At 60.0% G+C, this 12,995-nt stretch overlaps 6 protein-coding genes across 6 annotated transcripts; 4 read left to right on the plus strand and 2 right to left on the minus strand.

Annotated features, from left to right (window-relative positions):
• Positions 1–12: 12 nt before the first annotated feature.
• C7974DRAFT_414351 (uncharacterized protein) lies at positions 13–945 on the plus strand (the record flags this gene model as incomplete). The annotated part of the gene is made up of 1 exon (XM_046143796.1): positions 13–945. The coding sequence occupies one exon, from the start codon at positions 13–15 to the stop codon at positions 943–945; it is 933 nt and encodes a 310-aa protein (XP_045996654.1).
• On the minus strand, positions 833–2,095 carry C7974DRAFT_338205 (NUDIX hydrolase domain-like protein). The gene is made up of 4 exons (XM_046139227.1): positions 1,924–2,095; positions 1,844–1,878; positions 1,479–1,795; positions 833–1,387 (listed from the first exon to the last, which is right to left on the minus strand). Exons 1-4 carry the CDS (start codon positions 1,981–1,983, stop codon positions 1,146–1,148), a joined length of 654 nt encoding a protein of 217 aa, XP_045996655.1. The 5' UTR covers positions 1,984–2,095; the 3' UTR covers positions 833–1,145.
• A 1,841-nt stretch (positions 2,096–3,936) lies between these two features.
• C7974DRAFT_209113 (uncharacterized protein) lies at positions 3,937–5,140 on the plus strand. The gene is made up of 3 exons (XM_046136926.1): positions 3,937–4,240; positions 4,287–4,358; positions 4,406–5,140. The coding sequence occupies exons 1-3, from the start codon at positions 4,197–4,199 to the stop codon at positions 5,127–5,129; spliced, it is 840 nt and encodes a 279-aa protein (XP_045996656.1). The 5' UTR covers positions 3,937–4,196; the 3' UTR covers positions 5,130–5,140.
• Positions 5,141–5,922: 782 nt separating this feature from the next.
• C7974DRAFT_464210 (squalene monooxygenase) lies at positions 5,923–7,801 on the plus strand (the record flags this gene model as incomplete). The annotated part of the gene is made up of 2 exons (XM_046146260.1): positions 5,923–6,557; positions 6,600–7,801. Exons 1-2 carry the CDS (start codon positions 6,221–6,223, stop codon positions 7,799–7,801), a joined length of 1,539 nt encoding a protein of 512 aa, XP_045996657.1. The 5' UTR covers positions 5,923–6,220.
• A 1,561-nt stretch (positions 7,802–9,362) lies between these two features.
• On the plus strand, positions 9,363–10,031 carry C7974DRAFT_456248 (glutathione S-transferase domain-containing protein; the record flags this gene model as incomplete). Its single annotated transcript, XM_046146004.1, has 1 exon — positions 9,363–10,031. The coding sequence occupies one exon, from the start codon at positions 9,363–9,365 to the stop codon at positions 10,029–10,031; it is 669 nt and encodes a 222-aa protein (XP_045996658.1).
• Positions 10,032–10,416: 385 nt separating this feature from the next.
• C7974DRAFT_209156 (L-amino acid oxidase-like protein LaoA) lies at positions 10,417–12,774 on the minus strand. Its single transcript, XM_046136927.1, has 2 exons — positions 12,063–12,774; positions 10,417–12,016 (listed from the first exon to the last, which is right to left on the minus strand). Exons 1-2 carry the CDS (start codon positions 12,627–12,629, stop codon positions 10,511–10,513), a joined length of 2,073 nt encoding a protein of 690 aa, XP_045996659.1. The 5' UTR covers positions 12,630–12,774; the 3' UTR covers positions 10,417–10,510.
• Positions 12,775–12,995: the final 221 nt, after the last annotated feature.

A 12,995-nucleotide genomic window follows, 5' to 3' on the forward strand; every position in this document is an offset into this window, starting at 1 on the left:
GTCCAGAACGCAATGCGTGTTGACGCCCTCCTCACAGCAAGCACGTTGGTCCTCCGCGTCGCATCCCACGTCCTCCCTACATTCGCTCTCTCCGCCTCCGCAACCCAGGCCTCACTATCCGCTATTCCCCCGCGCCTCAACGCGCCAGCGTTTTTCCTCGCCACCAACATTGTTATTGACACCGGCGGCACTGTCACCCCCGACCTCGCGCTCGCCGCCAGCACCCAAACCCCGGACTTCATCGTTGTCGGCAACACAATCACCGCTCTCTCGTTCAGCTTCCCTTCCTGGCCCCCGGCTAGCACTATCTCCTCCACCGCCACCACCACCACCACCGACACATCCGTGCTCACTGATTCTCTGCACTACCAGCCAACCCAAACACGCCGCGTGCCCTCGTTCACGGTCCCTGTCTGGCCGCCCACTGGGGCCCCTAATACTACCTCCCCTACCTCTTCTTCTTCTTCTTCTTCTTCTTCTTCTTCTTCTTCTTCTTCTTCTTCTTCTTCTTCGCTGCCAACGCAGACCCCGACCCCCCCTCTGCGAACACAACCCCCTATCCCAACGCCCACGCCAACAACAACTCCTACTCCTTCCCCACCAACTCCTACACCGCTGTCTCCAACTCCTACACCGTCAACCCCATCAACTGTAGGCCCAACACCATCGCCAACGACAACCTACGCCATCCCCCCCTCTCTCCTGTCCCAGCTACCCCCAACATGGCCGTACACCGCGCACGGCGTGGGGCGCCGCAAAGAAATGCAGACATGGGCGGTTACGGATACTGGGGGTGCAACGGTGGCGGTTGTTAGTTGTGGGGTTGAGTGGTGGGGGAGGGCGGTTTGGAGGGGAGGTAGGGGGAGGGATGGAGAGGAGTGGAGGAGGGTTTTTGTTGTGCCTGTTGTTACTGCGACGGGGGGTGGTGGAGGAGAGGGAGGATGAGAGGGGTAGCAAGATGAACTTTCGCTGTTGCTTGTGCCTGTTACCACGGAAGGTGCAGTCGGTTAGCAGGCTCCTGGGTATGTAGATATTGCGGTGCGAGGCAGATCGGACAACGATGCGGACGCAGCACCAGAGCTGTCCGCGAGTCTGATTTGCGTGGGGAATAGACTCGTTGGTACCCTCTTGCTCTGTCTCCTTGCTCAAGCCAACTTCCACCGCTTCGCAAACTCGACGCCCTGCGCCAGCGTTCCCACACGCGCATCCAGCACATACCCCTCTTTCTCGAACCGCACACACTCCGCATACAAATCCGTCAGCGGCACCGTAAACGTCTCGATGAACTCGCCGGGCTCGAGCTGCGGCTTCGGGTCCTGGTTCTCCGGGAGCGCCATATCGACCTCGACCTGCACCATCTTGAGATTCGTATTGCAGAACCCGGGATCTACACCGCGTCAGCACTTCACAGCACAGCAGCACCGCACCCCCTCATCACCACCACCACAAACCCGCTGCAAAACCAGAACCCCACATACCATTAAACATCACCGGACTAACCCCAAACTCCCCCTCCATCACCCGCCCCACATACCCCGTCTCCTCGCGCAACTCACGCACCGCGCACTCCCCCGCCGTCTCGCCCTCGTCCATCAGTCCCGCTGGAATCTCAATCACCACGGCCTCCGCCGGCGCGCGCCACTGCTTCTGCAGCACGATGCGCGGCGACCCGGCTGCGGGGTCGTGCAGGATCGCTGCCACGCCCACAGCGTCGATAGAGCTACCTGCCGGGCGCGTCAGGCGCGACGCGGATTCCCAGCGGCGCTGGTTGCCGGAGGGGTCGAGGAAGGTGATGCTGGGGGGGTTAGAATGGGGGGGTTAGAAGGGAGGGGGAGGGGGGTACGAGGTTAGGGTTGCCCATTTGGCGTCTTTGTGGTCCTGGGGGGTGTTAGAGGGGGTGGTGCGGGGGTGCTGGGGGCGTACGAGGGGTTCTGTTTTGAGGACTTTGGAGGGGTTGGAGGAGGGTTTTGTTGTCGAGGTCATGGTGGGGTTGGGGTGCGGATGGAACTGATTATGGGATTCTTGTTATGTTATATGGATTTTGCTGTCGTTGAGTGATCGGACGCAGTGAACTTGACTTGCGTTGTGTGATGGGCGCAACTGAGTCGATGACGACAAACATCGCGAACGCCAAGGCCGAGATCTAGCAATTCGGTGAACCCACCATGATGCCTACATATCCATGTGCCTACAGTCCACATTTAAACAACTACGTTGCTCACCCTTTACATCGACATCTTGAACGTGTTGTTGGTGATGATCTGATAAGACGAAGCCCCTGCTGCAAGACCGTTTGGTCTCAGCCAGCCCTCGAAGGCAACGGGAGCGGAGAAGCGGTAGGAACTGCGCCGCGAAACGAGGTCTTACCCGCAATGGCGTCGGCAAGGCTGATCGGAAGCTGTTGGCGATCCTCTCCTTTATCCACTTAACGGACGGCTTGCTGGTACCGAATCGATAGTCTCACAATAGCAAGTTCAGGCGGCCTGCCATGGCTGCGATGCGCCTACTAAGGGGGAGCAATACGACGAAAACTGCAATCGCAATTTCACAGGCAGACACTGATCGTGCATGACGGTGTTGAGATTTGACTCGTTTGGTCCTCGGTACCCACCGGCGCCAACACGAGGCCGAAGACCATCACCGCCGAGCAGACTGGCCATATTCTACGCGACCGGAAATGCGCCATCGCATACTCTAATTTATGTCCGAATTCCAGATTGTTTTTGAGTTCACCGCCAAATGGCGATCGACAGGGATCTGAAAGCGAACACTTGCCAAAAACGACAGTCGACGATATAGCTGTGGTGGAGAACGTCATCGGCGACTCGAGCAACGAGGACGCCCATGCTGTGCGCGTCTTCGATGGAAACTGCATTTGCCCAATGAGGCTCGCTCCAGTCGTTGTACGCGAGTCCGCTCCCCCGCAGGATGCAGAGTCAGACGATACGTCGCTGTTTCGTTTTGACGGGAGCCTGCCATTTGAACTCTGGTGCGACAGTCAATAACGTGCTTCCTGCGCCTGTCACGACCCTTTGAGCAGGTGGCGCTGTGAACACATCGCTATACTGCATGGATGTTGTCTCAGCAAGCAAGCGGTTATTTTGATCCGGCATGTCAGCTCGTAGCCGGCATGAACCTGTCGAGGCCACGCTGCAGGGAAAAACACCGAAAGGCACCAGGATTGGTGTATGGACTGACACCGGAAGCTGTGGCCATGGACTCGAGGCCCCGTGCCGGGTCCTCTGGCCACGAAAAAAGATGCAGCACTGACCGTTCTGATGCTCAACTTATCCGAGTGTGGGCTTTCTTTTCCCCTGCCAAGCACGCGAGACTGGGCTGCCGATAGCCGCCAGTCCTGTTCCTGCATCGTCCCCGCATAGCTTCAGGGGCACGACGGGACGACGACGAATCACCGCGCACGCGTGCCTCAACCAGAGTCTGCCAGACGCCTGATGCTCGCCACGCAAACATGCTTCCTCGAATGGCAGGTCTCAGAGTTCATCGGTTTGTCGCAGCCACGTTGACAGTATCTGACACTGTCTTGGAGAGCAACAAAGCCGCCTCGACCTCAGTCACCACATGGACGAGACATTGTACATCCGCACTTGCACCGCCAGAAACACCGCCGAAGAGTGCAAGGCTGGCCTTCCTTAGACAGGCCGAAGCCCAAGTTTAAAACGCTGCCATGACCATAGCAGCTAGTCTACGCGAACAGGGCACCTCTTTTGGGCGGCACCCACTGCGCAAGACTTTTTCATTGGCTCCGCGTTTCGCATTTTAAGACAGGGATCCTGAGCCAGGTTGTCATACCGCTTTTAGATCGTATCGAACGTGCCGACCGTTCGTATGGCGCCAGCGAAGGAGGCTACGCGCTTGCAATAGCTCACCTTTAACTCCAGGTCCTCGCACTTCTCTTAGGATTCTTCGGTCCCAGGTGTTACATTCGCGCTCACAGTCACTCTTTACAGTGTGTTACCACACGTCCTCTCATTAGAACTTGCCTTTCCGCATTGGATTTACTACATCGACTACTTACAGCCAAGATCATCATTGCTTTACCGCTTTCGAACCGCCTGTTATACGTTTGATTACCAGACGAGGATCCCGACAACCACTTCACCAAGTGATCATCACGCTCAGTACGAGTCAACGCAGCCGGTGCTTTCGAACTTTCTTTACTATACCCATAAGTCATAATGTCGAACTGGTTTGGCGACCTCCAGTTGGCGTACAAGTACATGTAAGACGAGATTCGGACCGACTGAACTGGATGCTGATAGCTGTAGTGTCGTCTTCTTGTCTCTTCTGGCCCTGGTGATGCTGGCTGGGTTTATCAAGGTTTTCTTTGACCGCAGGAAGTGAGTTCAATCACATGCACTGTGTAATTTTGGGCTTACGGGATTAGGTTGAACGCGTTCGTGAAGAAGGATGAGGAGACTGCGGCTACCAGGGAAGACACAGTAGAGCTCAACCAGCGCGAGAAGGACGAGGGCGACCTCTTCGGTATCCGTGCCATCGAGGCTGGCTTCTACGCTGGCGTTGCACAGTCGCGGCCAACCTCGAGAGCTGGATCGATCGTCGGGCACCCCAACATGAGCTCGTCGACGCTCGTCGCCAACCCCAACTCGCCTCTGCTGAAGCCGCACCCGAACGGAGGAAGCACAGTCAGCCTGTCGCTGGGGAAGAACAGCAACCGTGACTCGGAGACGCTCCCAGACCGTAGGCAATCCCCTCCTCACATGAAACTGCGACCGTCCGAGGCTGAACTCAGCGGAAGGCATAACCCTTACGACGCCTCAGTAGACATGTCACTGAGCGTCCCCCCCTCTCCCGGCTTCCGCACCCAGCCCACCACCTTCGGCGGGCCCGACAGCGACAACGACACCGCCACCTCGCCCCGCTCCGCTGACTTCAACCCGCACTCCTACTCGCCCGCGCCCTCGATCTCCATGCCCGACGCCCTGCGCGTCTCGCACGCCGACGCATCCACCCGGGCCGCGTCTGAGCACCCCGGCCACGCCACGCCTCCCTCCCCCGGCCACGCCCCCACCACGGGGCTCCCCCTGCTGCCCGCCTCCGCAAGGAACGCACGCACGCCTGAGATCCGCGTCGACGAGCCGGGTAGGTAGCCAGATTGAGGGTTTCTGTATTTAGCAAGCAATAGACGCACGCCCCGCGGCTGCCTTCCCCAGACTCTGAGTACCCGCACGCGGCGTGATGCTGGTAGTGCAGCAGCGCGAGTAGTGCGAGTAGTGTGTGCAACGACAGACACAGCGCCCAGGAGTCTGCGGCGCTCGCCCGCCTCTCCGCATTCTACAAGCCCTACTACTGCCAGAGCTTCCTGGGCGAGGCGGCGAACCCGCTCGCCGGCGCTCAGCAGTCCGTCGAGGCGCCACGCAAGTCCTTCAGACAGTCGTGTAGACGGCATTAAGAACTCGCGCAGCGGGACTGCACGGCGCGCGGCGTCTTCTCTGGGCGGCGTAGTGGACTATGTAGTGTAAAGAGTCGCACGATTACGGGCTTGACGACGCGGGAGCGCGGGGATGGGTAATCGGGGTTTTTGGCGCTGGCGGGGCGGGTTTAATTCATACTTATCGCACTATACCATACCATACTATACTACATTATACTGTACTATACAACGTGTTCTGCAGCGCGTGCACGTGACCCCGTCTCCGCATGTGAAAGTTGTGCGTGCCTAAATCATACAGTAAAAAGACGTGCCCTCCGATCCCTTAAACCCACAAATCCTTCGTGTAGAAAAAATATACACGGAAGCAGCGATTGTGTACGCAGAACGGCAGACAATGGTACGACGCCGTCGCGGCATGAGATGAGCTTCACGCCACCGCGGCGAGTGGTTGGCGGTTCTGCCAGGGGCGCGGGAGCCGGGGTTGTGGGTTCTGGGCGGCGGGGCGCAGAGGGCGCTCACCGCCTGCGATTGCCACGGCGGGTTTAAGATGGGCGCATCGCCGCTTGCGGGCTTGAAGGGTCCTGACGTGCGTTGGGTTTTTGGTGACGGACTACGAGTTGGTTGTTTTATGTGATTTTTCGCTGAAAGACTCCTTGCACCGGAAAGAGATTAATATTGAGGATTGGGATCGACGGCTACGATCTGGTTTGGGACGCACGACTTTTGGACTTTGGACGATCGACTCACCTCACCCGCTCAACCTCATTCGCACACCTGGGACCTTCAACAGGCCCGCCACTCGCCGCCATGTCGATGCTCACCATGTTCTCCGAGAAGATCATGACGCTGCCGCCGGGCGTCTCCGCGTCGCCCTCGCTGCGCGCCCGCAGCCCGCCCGCCGCCGCTGCACCCGCCCCGGGGACGTACACCGAGGGCCTCCGCGAGGAGCGGCGGCGCGTGCACCACGAGGCGGATGTGGTGATTGTCGGCGCGGGCATCGTCGGCTGCGCGGCCGCCGTCGCGTTCGGCAAGCAGGGCCGCAGCGTCGTGCTGCTCGAGCGCAGCCTCAAGGAGCCCGACCGCATCGTCGGCGAGCTGCTGCAGCCCGGCGGCGTGAATGCGCTGAGGCAGCTGGGCATGGAGGGTATGTGGCCCCCCTATACTGAAGCGCCGCGCTGACCGACAGACTGCCTCGAGGGCATCGACGCCATCCCGTGCTACGGCTACCAGGTCTCGTACCACGGCGAGCCCGTCCACATCCCCTACCCGGACAACCTGCTCTCCGACAAGCCCGGCAAGAAGCCCGAGGGCCGCTCGTTCCACCACGGCAAGTTCATCTCGAAGCTGCGCGCCGCCGCCCTCGCCGCGCCCAACGTCACCGTCGTCGAGAGCACCGTCACCGACCTGGTCAAGAATGGCCACACGGGGCAGGTGCTGGGCGTCGAGTGCCAAACCAAGGGCGAGAAGGACTACTACTTCGGCGCCGTGACGCTCGTCGCCGACGGCTACGCCTCCAAGTTCCGCAAGCAGTACATCCCCGCCCAGCCCGCGGTGCGCAGCAAGTTCTGGGCCCTCGAGCTCATCGACGCAGACCTCCCGCTGCCCAACCACGGCCACGTCTTCCTCACCGACGCGCCCCCCGTCCTCGTCTACCAGATCGGCACGCACGAAACCCGCATCCTAATCGACATCCCCGACGCCCTGCCCAGCGCCGCCCCCGCCGCCGGCGGCGTCAAAAACCACCTCACCTCCGTCGTGCTGCCCAGCCTGCCTGCGAGCTTGCAGCCCTCGTTCGCCCGCGCCCTCGCCGCCGGCAAGTTCCGCTCCATGCCGAACTCGTTCCTGCCGCCGACGACGCAGAAAACGCGCGGCCTGATCCTGCTCGGCGACGCGGCGAACATGCGGCACCCGCTCACCGGCGGCGGCATGACGGTCGCGCTCGCCGACGTCGTGACCCTCACGTCGCTGCTCGCGCCCGCGCACATCCCCGACCTCGAGGACGCGGAGAGTGTCGTCGCGGCCATGTCGCGCTTCCACTGGGCCCGCAAGCCGCACTCCTCCGTGATTAATATCCTCGCCATGGCGCTCTACGCCCTCTTCGCGGCGCACAACACGCACCTCACCGCCCTCAAGAACGGATGCTTCCGGTACTTCCAGCTCGGCGGCGCCGCGCTGAGCGAACCCGCGGGCCTGCTGTCGGGATTGATTCGCAACCCCGCGACGCTGTTGTGGCATTTCTTCGCCGTTGCGTTTTACGCGGTCCTGTGCCGTGCTAAGGATGGGCCCGTGTGGCGCGTCCCCTGGGTTTTGGGGGTGGAGAGCGTGTTGATTGTTTGGACCGCGGCGGTTACTATTGGGCCGTATCTTGTGGGGGAGATGAGGGGGTAGGCTGGTGAAGGGGAAGGGGATGTGGAAGGGGAATAAGAGGGTGGGTGGCTTGTGTATATGGTGTGATGCGTGGGTGGTGCGACGGATGCGATGCGACGGATGCGATGCGTTACGAAGCACGAGTGCATGTATATATATCTTCTGCGCCGCGACGGGCCGCTTGGCGGTCGCGGTGAGGCGTTCTGGGGCGTTGTGTGTTCTTCTCAAGACGAGTATTGACGTTGACGTTGACGCTGACTACGAGATAAGTGTAGTTGTAGTTGTACGTGGACGTGGTCGACGGGGTTAGACTTGTAATATGTAATCTTTTCACTGCTTAGATAACTTTCAAATTATGCTGTTATTGTACTCCTCAAAGAACGGGGTTTCTTGCAGATTGCATGGGGAGTTTTCAAGTCTTATACGTGGATTAGTATAAAATGTGCGGTTTCGTGCAAGTATGTCATCTCGTGTCTCTTCTGGATCCCAGGGTTTTAGATGGCGGGGAGTGTCGAGCGGTGCTGTGCTGTATGTGCAGTGCAGAACGCACTCACAGTACGCGGTGCTATGAAGGACAGAGCAGCATGCGCCTCAACCGCCATCATGGGTGTCACGAGTTCGTCCCGGTTCTGCTCTATATACTAATCCTCACCAATCCTGTCGCCAATCCTGTCATACCGACACGAGGCGAAGTCCAGGTCTCCAGACTGGCCAAGGGCCCACATGTATCACTAAGGGAACTGCTCGAGAAATCTAACAGACGAAAGGGACTTGCGGAGGCAGGGGTGGAGACGTCAATTTGTTCGTGCACTCCGAGTACTCCATGGCCTCAACACTGCGGCCAGATGCTGGAGATAACGGGTGACGTTACACCGCCACATGTTGTCGCCTGTTACCCCTCCTCTAAGCTGGTCGGCGGGAGAAGCGTACAAGCGGTTAGGTAGTTGAGAGACTGGGATGCAGTGGTGGATGTTTGCTCGTGGTGGATTTTGGAGGCGGTGTGTTGGGTAGACTACGTATCTGATGCGATTTACTTCCAGATAGTTAGGGAAGCAGTGTTGGGGAGAGAACGGCGTTTCTTGGTGTGGTCTGTTATAGCTAGAGTCTGGGTTGGTAGGGTCTGTGTTTTTAGTCTGTACTTTAGGTCTGTTTTGGGTTGCAGAATGATGGACTGAGAGTATCGAACATACAAACAATTTTCTTGGGTTTGGAGCTGCTGTGTCAGCGGGTCGGGTAGGGCGTGGTGTGAGTATTGGGTAGTGCGGGTGTATAGAAACTACACTAAGGCAACACTAGACGCGGACTACCTACACACAGCTACATGTCACTAGACACTCTTCCACGCATGACATATGCACACGCTACTCAACCCACCACAACGATGATCCGCCCGTGGCCACGGAGACTGCTCCGCCTCCCTAGCAACACCAAGTCCATCCGTCCCGTCCACCACAGTAGCCGCATGACGTCTAGCAAGTAGCCGACCCCGCACACCTCCCCAACCCCATACTCCGCCACCACCCCCCGCCCTCCCTACAAACCCTCCCCACCCCTGCCAACCACCATACAAACACCACCCACCATGGCCACCCCACCCCTGACCCTCATCTCCGCCACCCCGTCCCCCTTCGCACGCATGCCGCGCATCCTGCTCGCCCTCAAGCACATCCCCTTCACACTACAATCCGAGATCCCCTGGCACGCATCCACCGCGACACCCGCCCACAATCCGCTGGAGAAACTGCCCGTGCTGCTGCACCCCCCGCACGCCCCCGTCTACGAGAGCGCGCACATCGTGAGCTACATCGTGGAGACCTTCGCAGACACCGGGCCGCGCCTCGTGCCCGCTGACACGCGGGGGAGTCTCAAGGCACGGCAGGTCGTTGCGCTGGCGGTTGGGTGCATGGACGCGATGGTGCTCCTCCGCTTCGAGGGACGGCGGGCGGAGGAAGCGCGGAGTGCCCCGTGGACCGCACGGCAGCAGCGCAAGGTCGAGGGCGCGCTGGGCGCGTTCGATGGCTACGTGCGCGACGCGGCGGCCGGGGGCAGGGAGTTTGTGGTCGGGACGGAGCTGTCGATTGCGGATGTGGGGATTGTGTGTGCGGTCGGGTTTGTGCAGTTTGGCGGGATGCGGGAGGGGTGGCGGGACGCGTATGGGGCGCTGGCGGCGTATTTCGATCGGATTGATGCTGGGGAGGCGTTTGTGGAGACCAGGCCGGTGGCGTTTGAGTTGACGGAGAGGGTTGTTTAGGGGGGTGACGCAGGTGGGTCTGGGGAAGAGGGCTGGGGGTGGAAGTTAGCATCGGGGTGCAAGTCAGTACCGGTGGAAGTCGGATGGCAGAGCTCTTGTCATGGGGCTGGGTTGAAATGGCTTGCCTGGGTTTCCACATACTGCCACCACCACATCAGGCTACTCCCTCGGCTCCAAGTGTGCGCCTACATCCTCGAGGCTATTGCTTGGTTGGAGGGGCGCATGCTACTGGGTGGAGTCAAAAGCTATATGTGCTCCGATCCTGTAAGTCACTGTTGGTTGATTTGCTGAGATTTCCGTGTGCCAGGTTGGAAGAGTGACGGTGCCTGCAATCACTTCATAGATGTGGGTACGGCTTTGTTGAAAATACTTTTTTGTATCTCGCATTGATGGTAGAGATGTGGAAGGACAGTGACGCTCCTCAGCAGACACCCACAATACGCTGGGGATACCCACTAGAGGTAATCCACGTAGTCCACCTACAGGTTAATCCACCTCGCCATCCACCTCCGATTAACCTCCTTCGCCTCATCCACCAGCCCGATATCCAACAGCATCTGGACGCTCCCCCTGACCGCGCTCTCCAGCGCACTAAACACCCACGAGTGCGTGTACGACGTGTGCTCGCCGATGAACACCGTGTTGAACTCGGTCTGCCAGAACGCGGGCAAGTACAGCTGCTGCTGCGGCACCACGGGCACCGCCCAGCTGCCCGCGTGGTGCTCGTCCTGCTCCCAGCAGTGCCGCGCGTAGTTGCCCGTCCACATCTCGTCCGCGATGGGGCCGTGCAGCTCGACCATCGCGCGCTGGATGTACGCGATGTGCTCGTCTGCGGGCATCGCGCACGCGACCACCGCGTCCGAGGAGGAGATGTACGACGTTAGCATGGTGCCGGGGCCCGTGCTGTTGATGCCGTAGCTCGGGTAGCAGATCTGGCCGATGCCGTAGATGTCGACGCGCCCGCACCCGCCGATGATGGGGTGCTCGAGGTGCTCCCAGAAGCGCGATTTGTACTGCATGGCGACCTTGACGGCGCCGTCGAAGACGGTGCGCTCGATGGCGCGCTTCATGAGGGAGGAGTGCGGCGGCAGGTCCCAGAAGCGGAGCAGGTTGAAGGGGACGGAGTTGAAGACGTAGTCGAATTCCTCGGCGGTTGTATTCGTAGCCCACGGGCTGCTGCCGGTGGGGCGCGACGACACTGTCACTGAATTGGAGTCTGCGTGGTGCTTGATGCCGAAGACCTTGGTGTTGAAGCTGGTGCGGTTCTGGACGAGCGGGCGGAAGGCTTCGGGCAGGCGGCTCATGCCCTTGTCGATGGTGAGCCAGCGGTTGGCCATGAAGTAGACGGTCTCGAACTCCCACATGGGCCAGGAGACGGCGGTGGTGGTGACCTGGTCGGTGATGTTGGCGTCGTAGCCCATGACGTGCCTCAGGTACTCGACCTCGCTGAAGTCGAGCATGCCCTGCTCCACGGCCTGCTTGTGCGCGCGGAAGACGTCCTTTGCGTAGAAGCGCACGCGCTCGGGCGTCAGGGCTTTGAAGTCGTCGAGCGCTGCCATCGCCTCATACACCGCAGTCACGTTCGAGTAGGTCGAGTTGGGGTTGTCGAGTAGCGCTGGGTCCAGCCTCGTCTCCATGCGGCCTGGGATCGTCCCATCCGGGCGGCGCTGCGAAGTCGCCACGGGGGCGTTCTGGCTTGTTTGGATCCAATCGATGAACTTGACCTGCAGTGCCGGATCTTCATCCTTGTTCATCTCGTTCAAGATATCAGCAAGCTGGAAGACCATCTTCTGGTCCTCGATCGCAAAGGTCTCGTTGGTCTCTGCATCGTGGATGCTGTAGGGGAAGCGCATGGGGCCCAGTTCGTGGTACTGGTAGTCCTCAGGCTTCGTGTTGTTCAGATACGCGGTGAGCATGCGACCTCCCAGGCGGTCTGACGACTCCAGGATCTTCCAGTTGTGGATTCCCACCGACTCCAGGATGAGCTGCGGGCGTTAGTCTCGTGGAATGATAGATTGCAAGGACACATACAGCAGTGAGCAGACCGGAGATGCCGCCACCGAGAATGCCAAACTTCTTCTCTTTCGTAGCCGCAACGAACGTCTCGTTTGCGTTCTTCTCCTTCAGATACTCCACACCGTCGAACCATGGCCCCATGGGGTCAGAGACTTCTGCAAAGGTGGCCCTCTTCTTCATCTGCCTCCTCTTCACCTGATGTTCCTTCGACCTGCCCACCAGCACGTCATCCACGAACGCGTGAAGACACCCCCTCTCAACGTTGGCCGGGGCTCTCCACACAAACTTGGTGGGCCTGCTGTCCTGCCAGTCCGCATGGCGCTTCGCAAACGGATGGCTGCCGACATGGGTACTCCCCACGCGGTGGCTGACCTGCGACATACTCTCGATCCCGCACGCGCCATACGCAATGGTCAGTTCTCCGTCCACGTCGCCGTGGTACGCCACGTTGATGTTCCGGATCCCGTCCGCCTCGACCTCGAGCGGGCCTTCAAACGAGACATATTCCCTGGGCAGAGGCTCTGAGCGGACGCACTGGGACGCCAGCGCTGCCGCAGCAGCACACAGGAGGAGAGACGGCATGGTATCGGACTGCTGGATCGCGGAACCACTGTCCGCATCACCCACGCCCGCACTCTGCTTTTATACACCTACATGGTGCTCACGGTCCGATCGCGGTGCCAGACTCGCGTGTTGACGTCGCGGTAGTAGAGCAGAGTGGGTCCACGTGTCTGGGCGCCAAGCGTGGAAGATAACAAGAGTGGCATGCCGGGCTCGTCTCCAGGGCGGCGGCAGCGGTGCTCGAGGGCTCTCTGGACGCGTTTACGCAATGGCAGACGGTCAGCGAGGAAATCTCTGTGCTGCTCGGTCTCATTACGTGCAGGGCAGTCGGGCGACGCTCCGCAGGGCTCGACTTGGCATCGCTTCGACGCTCGGATGCAGATCATA

This window comes from Boeremia exigua (assembly GCF_020726555.1).
Source record: "Boeremia exigua strain MPI-SDFR-AT-0100 chromosome Unknown C7974scaffold_7, whole genome shotgun sequence".
Taxonomy (NCBI): domain Eukaryota; kingdom Fungi; phylum Ascomycota; class Dothideomycetes; order Pleosporales; family Didymellaceae; genus Boeremia; species Boeremia exigua.

What these genes read in the sequence shown, in the direction of transcription:
- C7974DRAFT_338205 (XM_046139227.1), bottom strand. Translation starts at nt 1,983, where the DNA reads ATGACCTCGACAACAAAACCCTCCTCCAACCCCTCCAAAGTCCTCAAA. An exon ending in TCCTCAAAACAGAACCCCTC is followed by an intron (nt 1,879 to 1,923) that starts GTACGCCCCCAG and finishes AACACCCCCCAG; the next exon opens with GACCACAAAGACGCCAAATG. An exon ending in AAATGGGCAACCCTAACCTC is followed by an intron (nt 1,796 to 1,843) that starts GTACCCCCCTCC and finishes TAACCCCCCCAG; the next exon opens with CATCACCTTCCTCGACCCCT.
- C7974DRAFT_209156 (XM_046136927.1), bottom strand. Translation starts at nt 12,629, where the DNA reads ATGCCGTCTCTCCTCCTGTGTGCTGCTGCGGCAGCGCTGGCGTCCCAG. An exon ending in TCTCCGGTCTGCTCACTGCT is followed by an intron (nt 12,017 to 12,062) that starts GTATGTGTCCTT and finishes TAACGCCCGCAG; the next exon opens with CTCATCCTGGAGTCGGTGGG.
- C7974DRAFT_209113 (XM_046136926.1), top strand. Translation starts at nt 4,197, where the DNA reads ATGTCGAACTGGTTTGGCGACCTCCAGTTGGCGTACAAGTACAT. An exon ending in CAGTTGGCGTACAAGTACAT is followed by an intron (nt 4,241 to 4,286) that starts GTAAGACGAGAT and finishes TGATAGCTGTAG; the next exon opens with TGTCGTCTTCTTGTCTCTTC. An exon ending in GTTTTCTTTGACCGCAGGAA is followed by an intron (nt 4,359 to 4,405) that starts GTGAGTTCAATC and finishes TTACGGGATTAG; the next exon opens with GTTGAACGCGTTCGTGAAGA.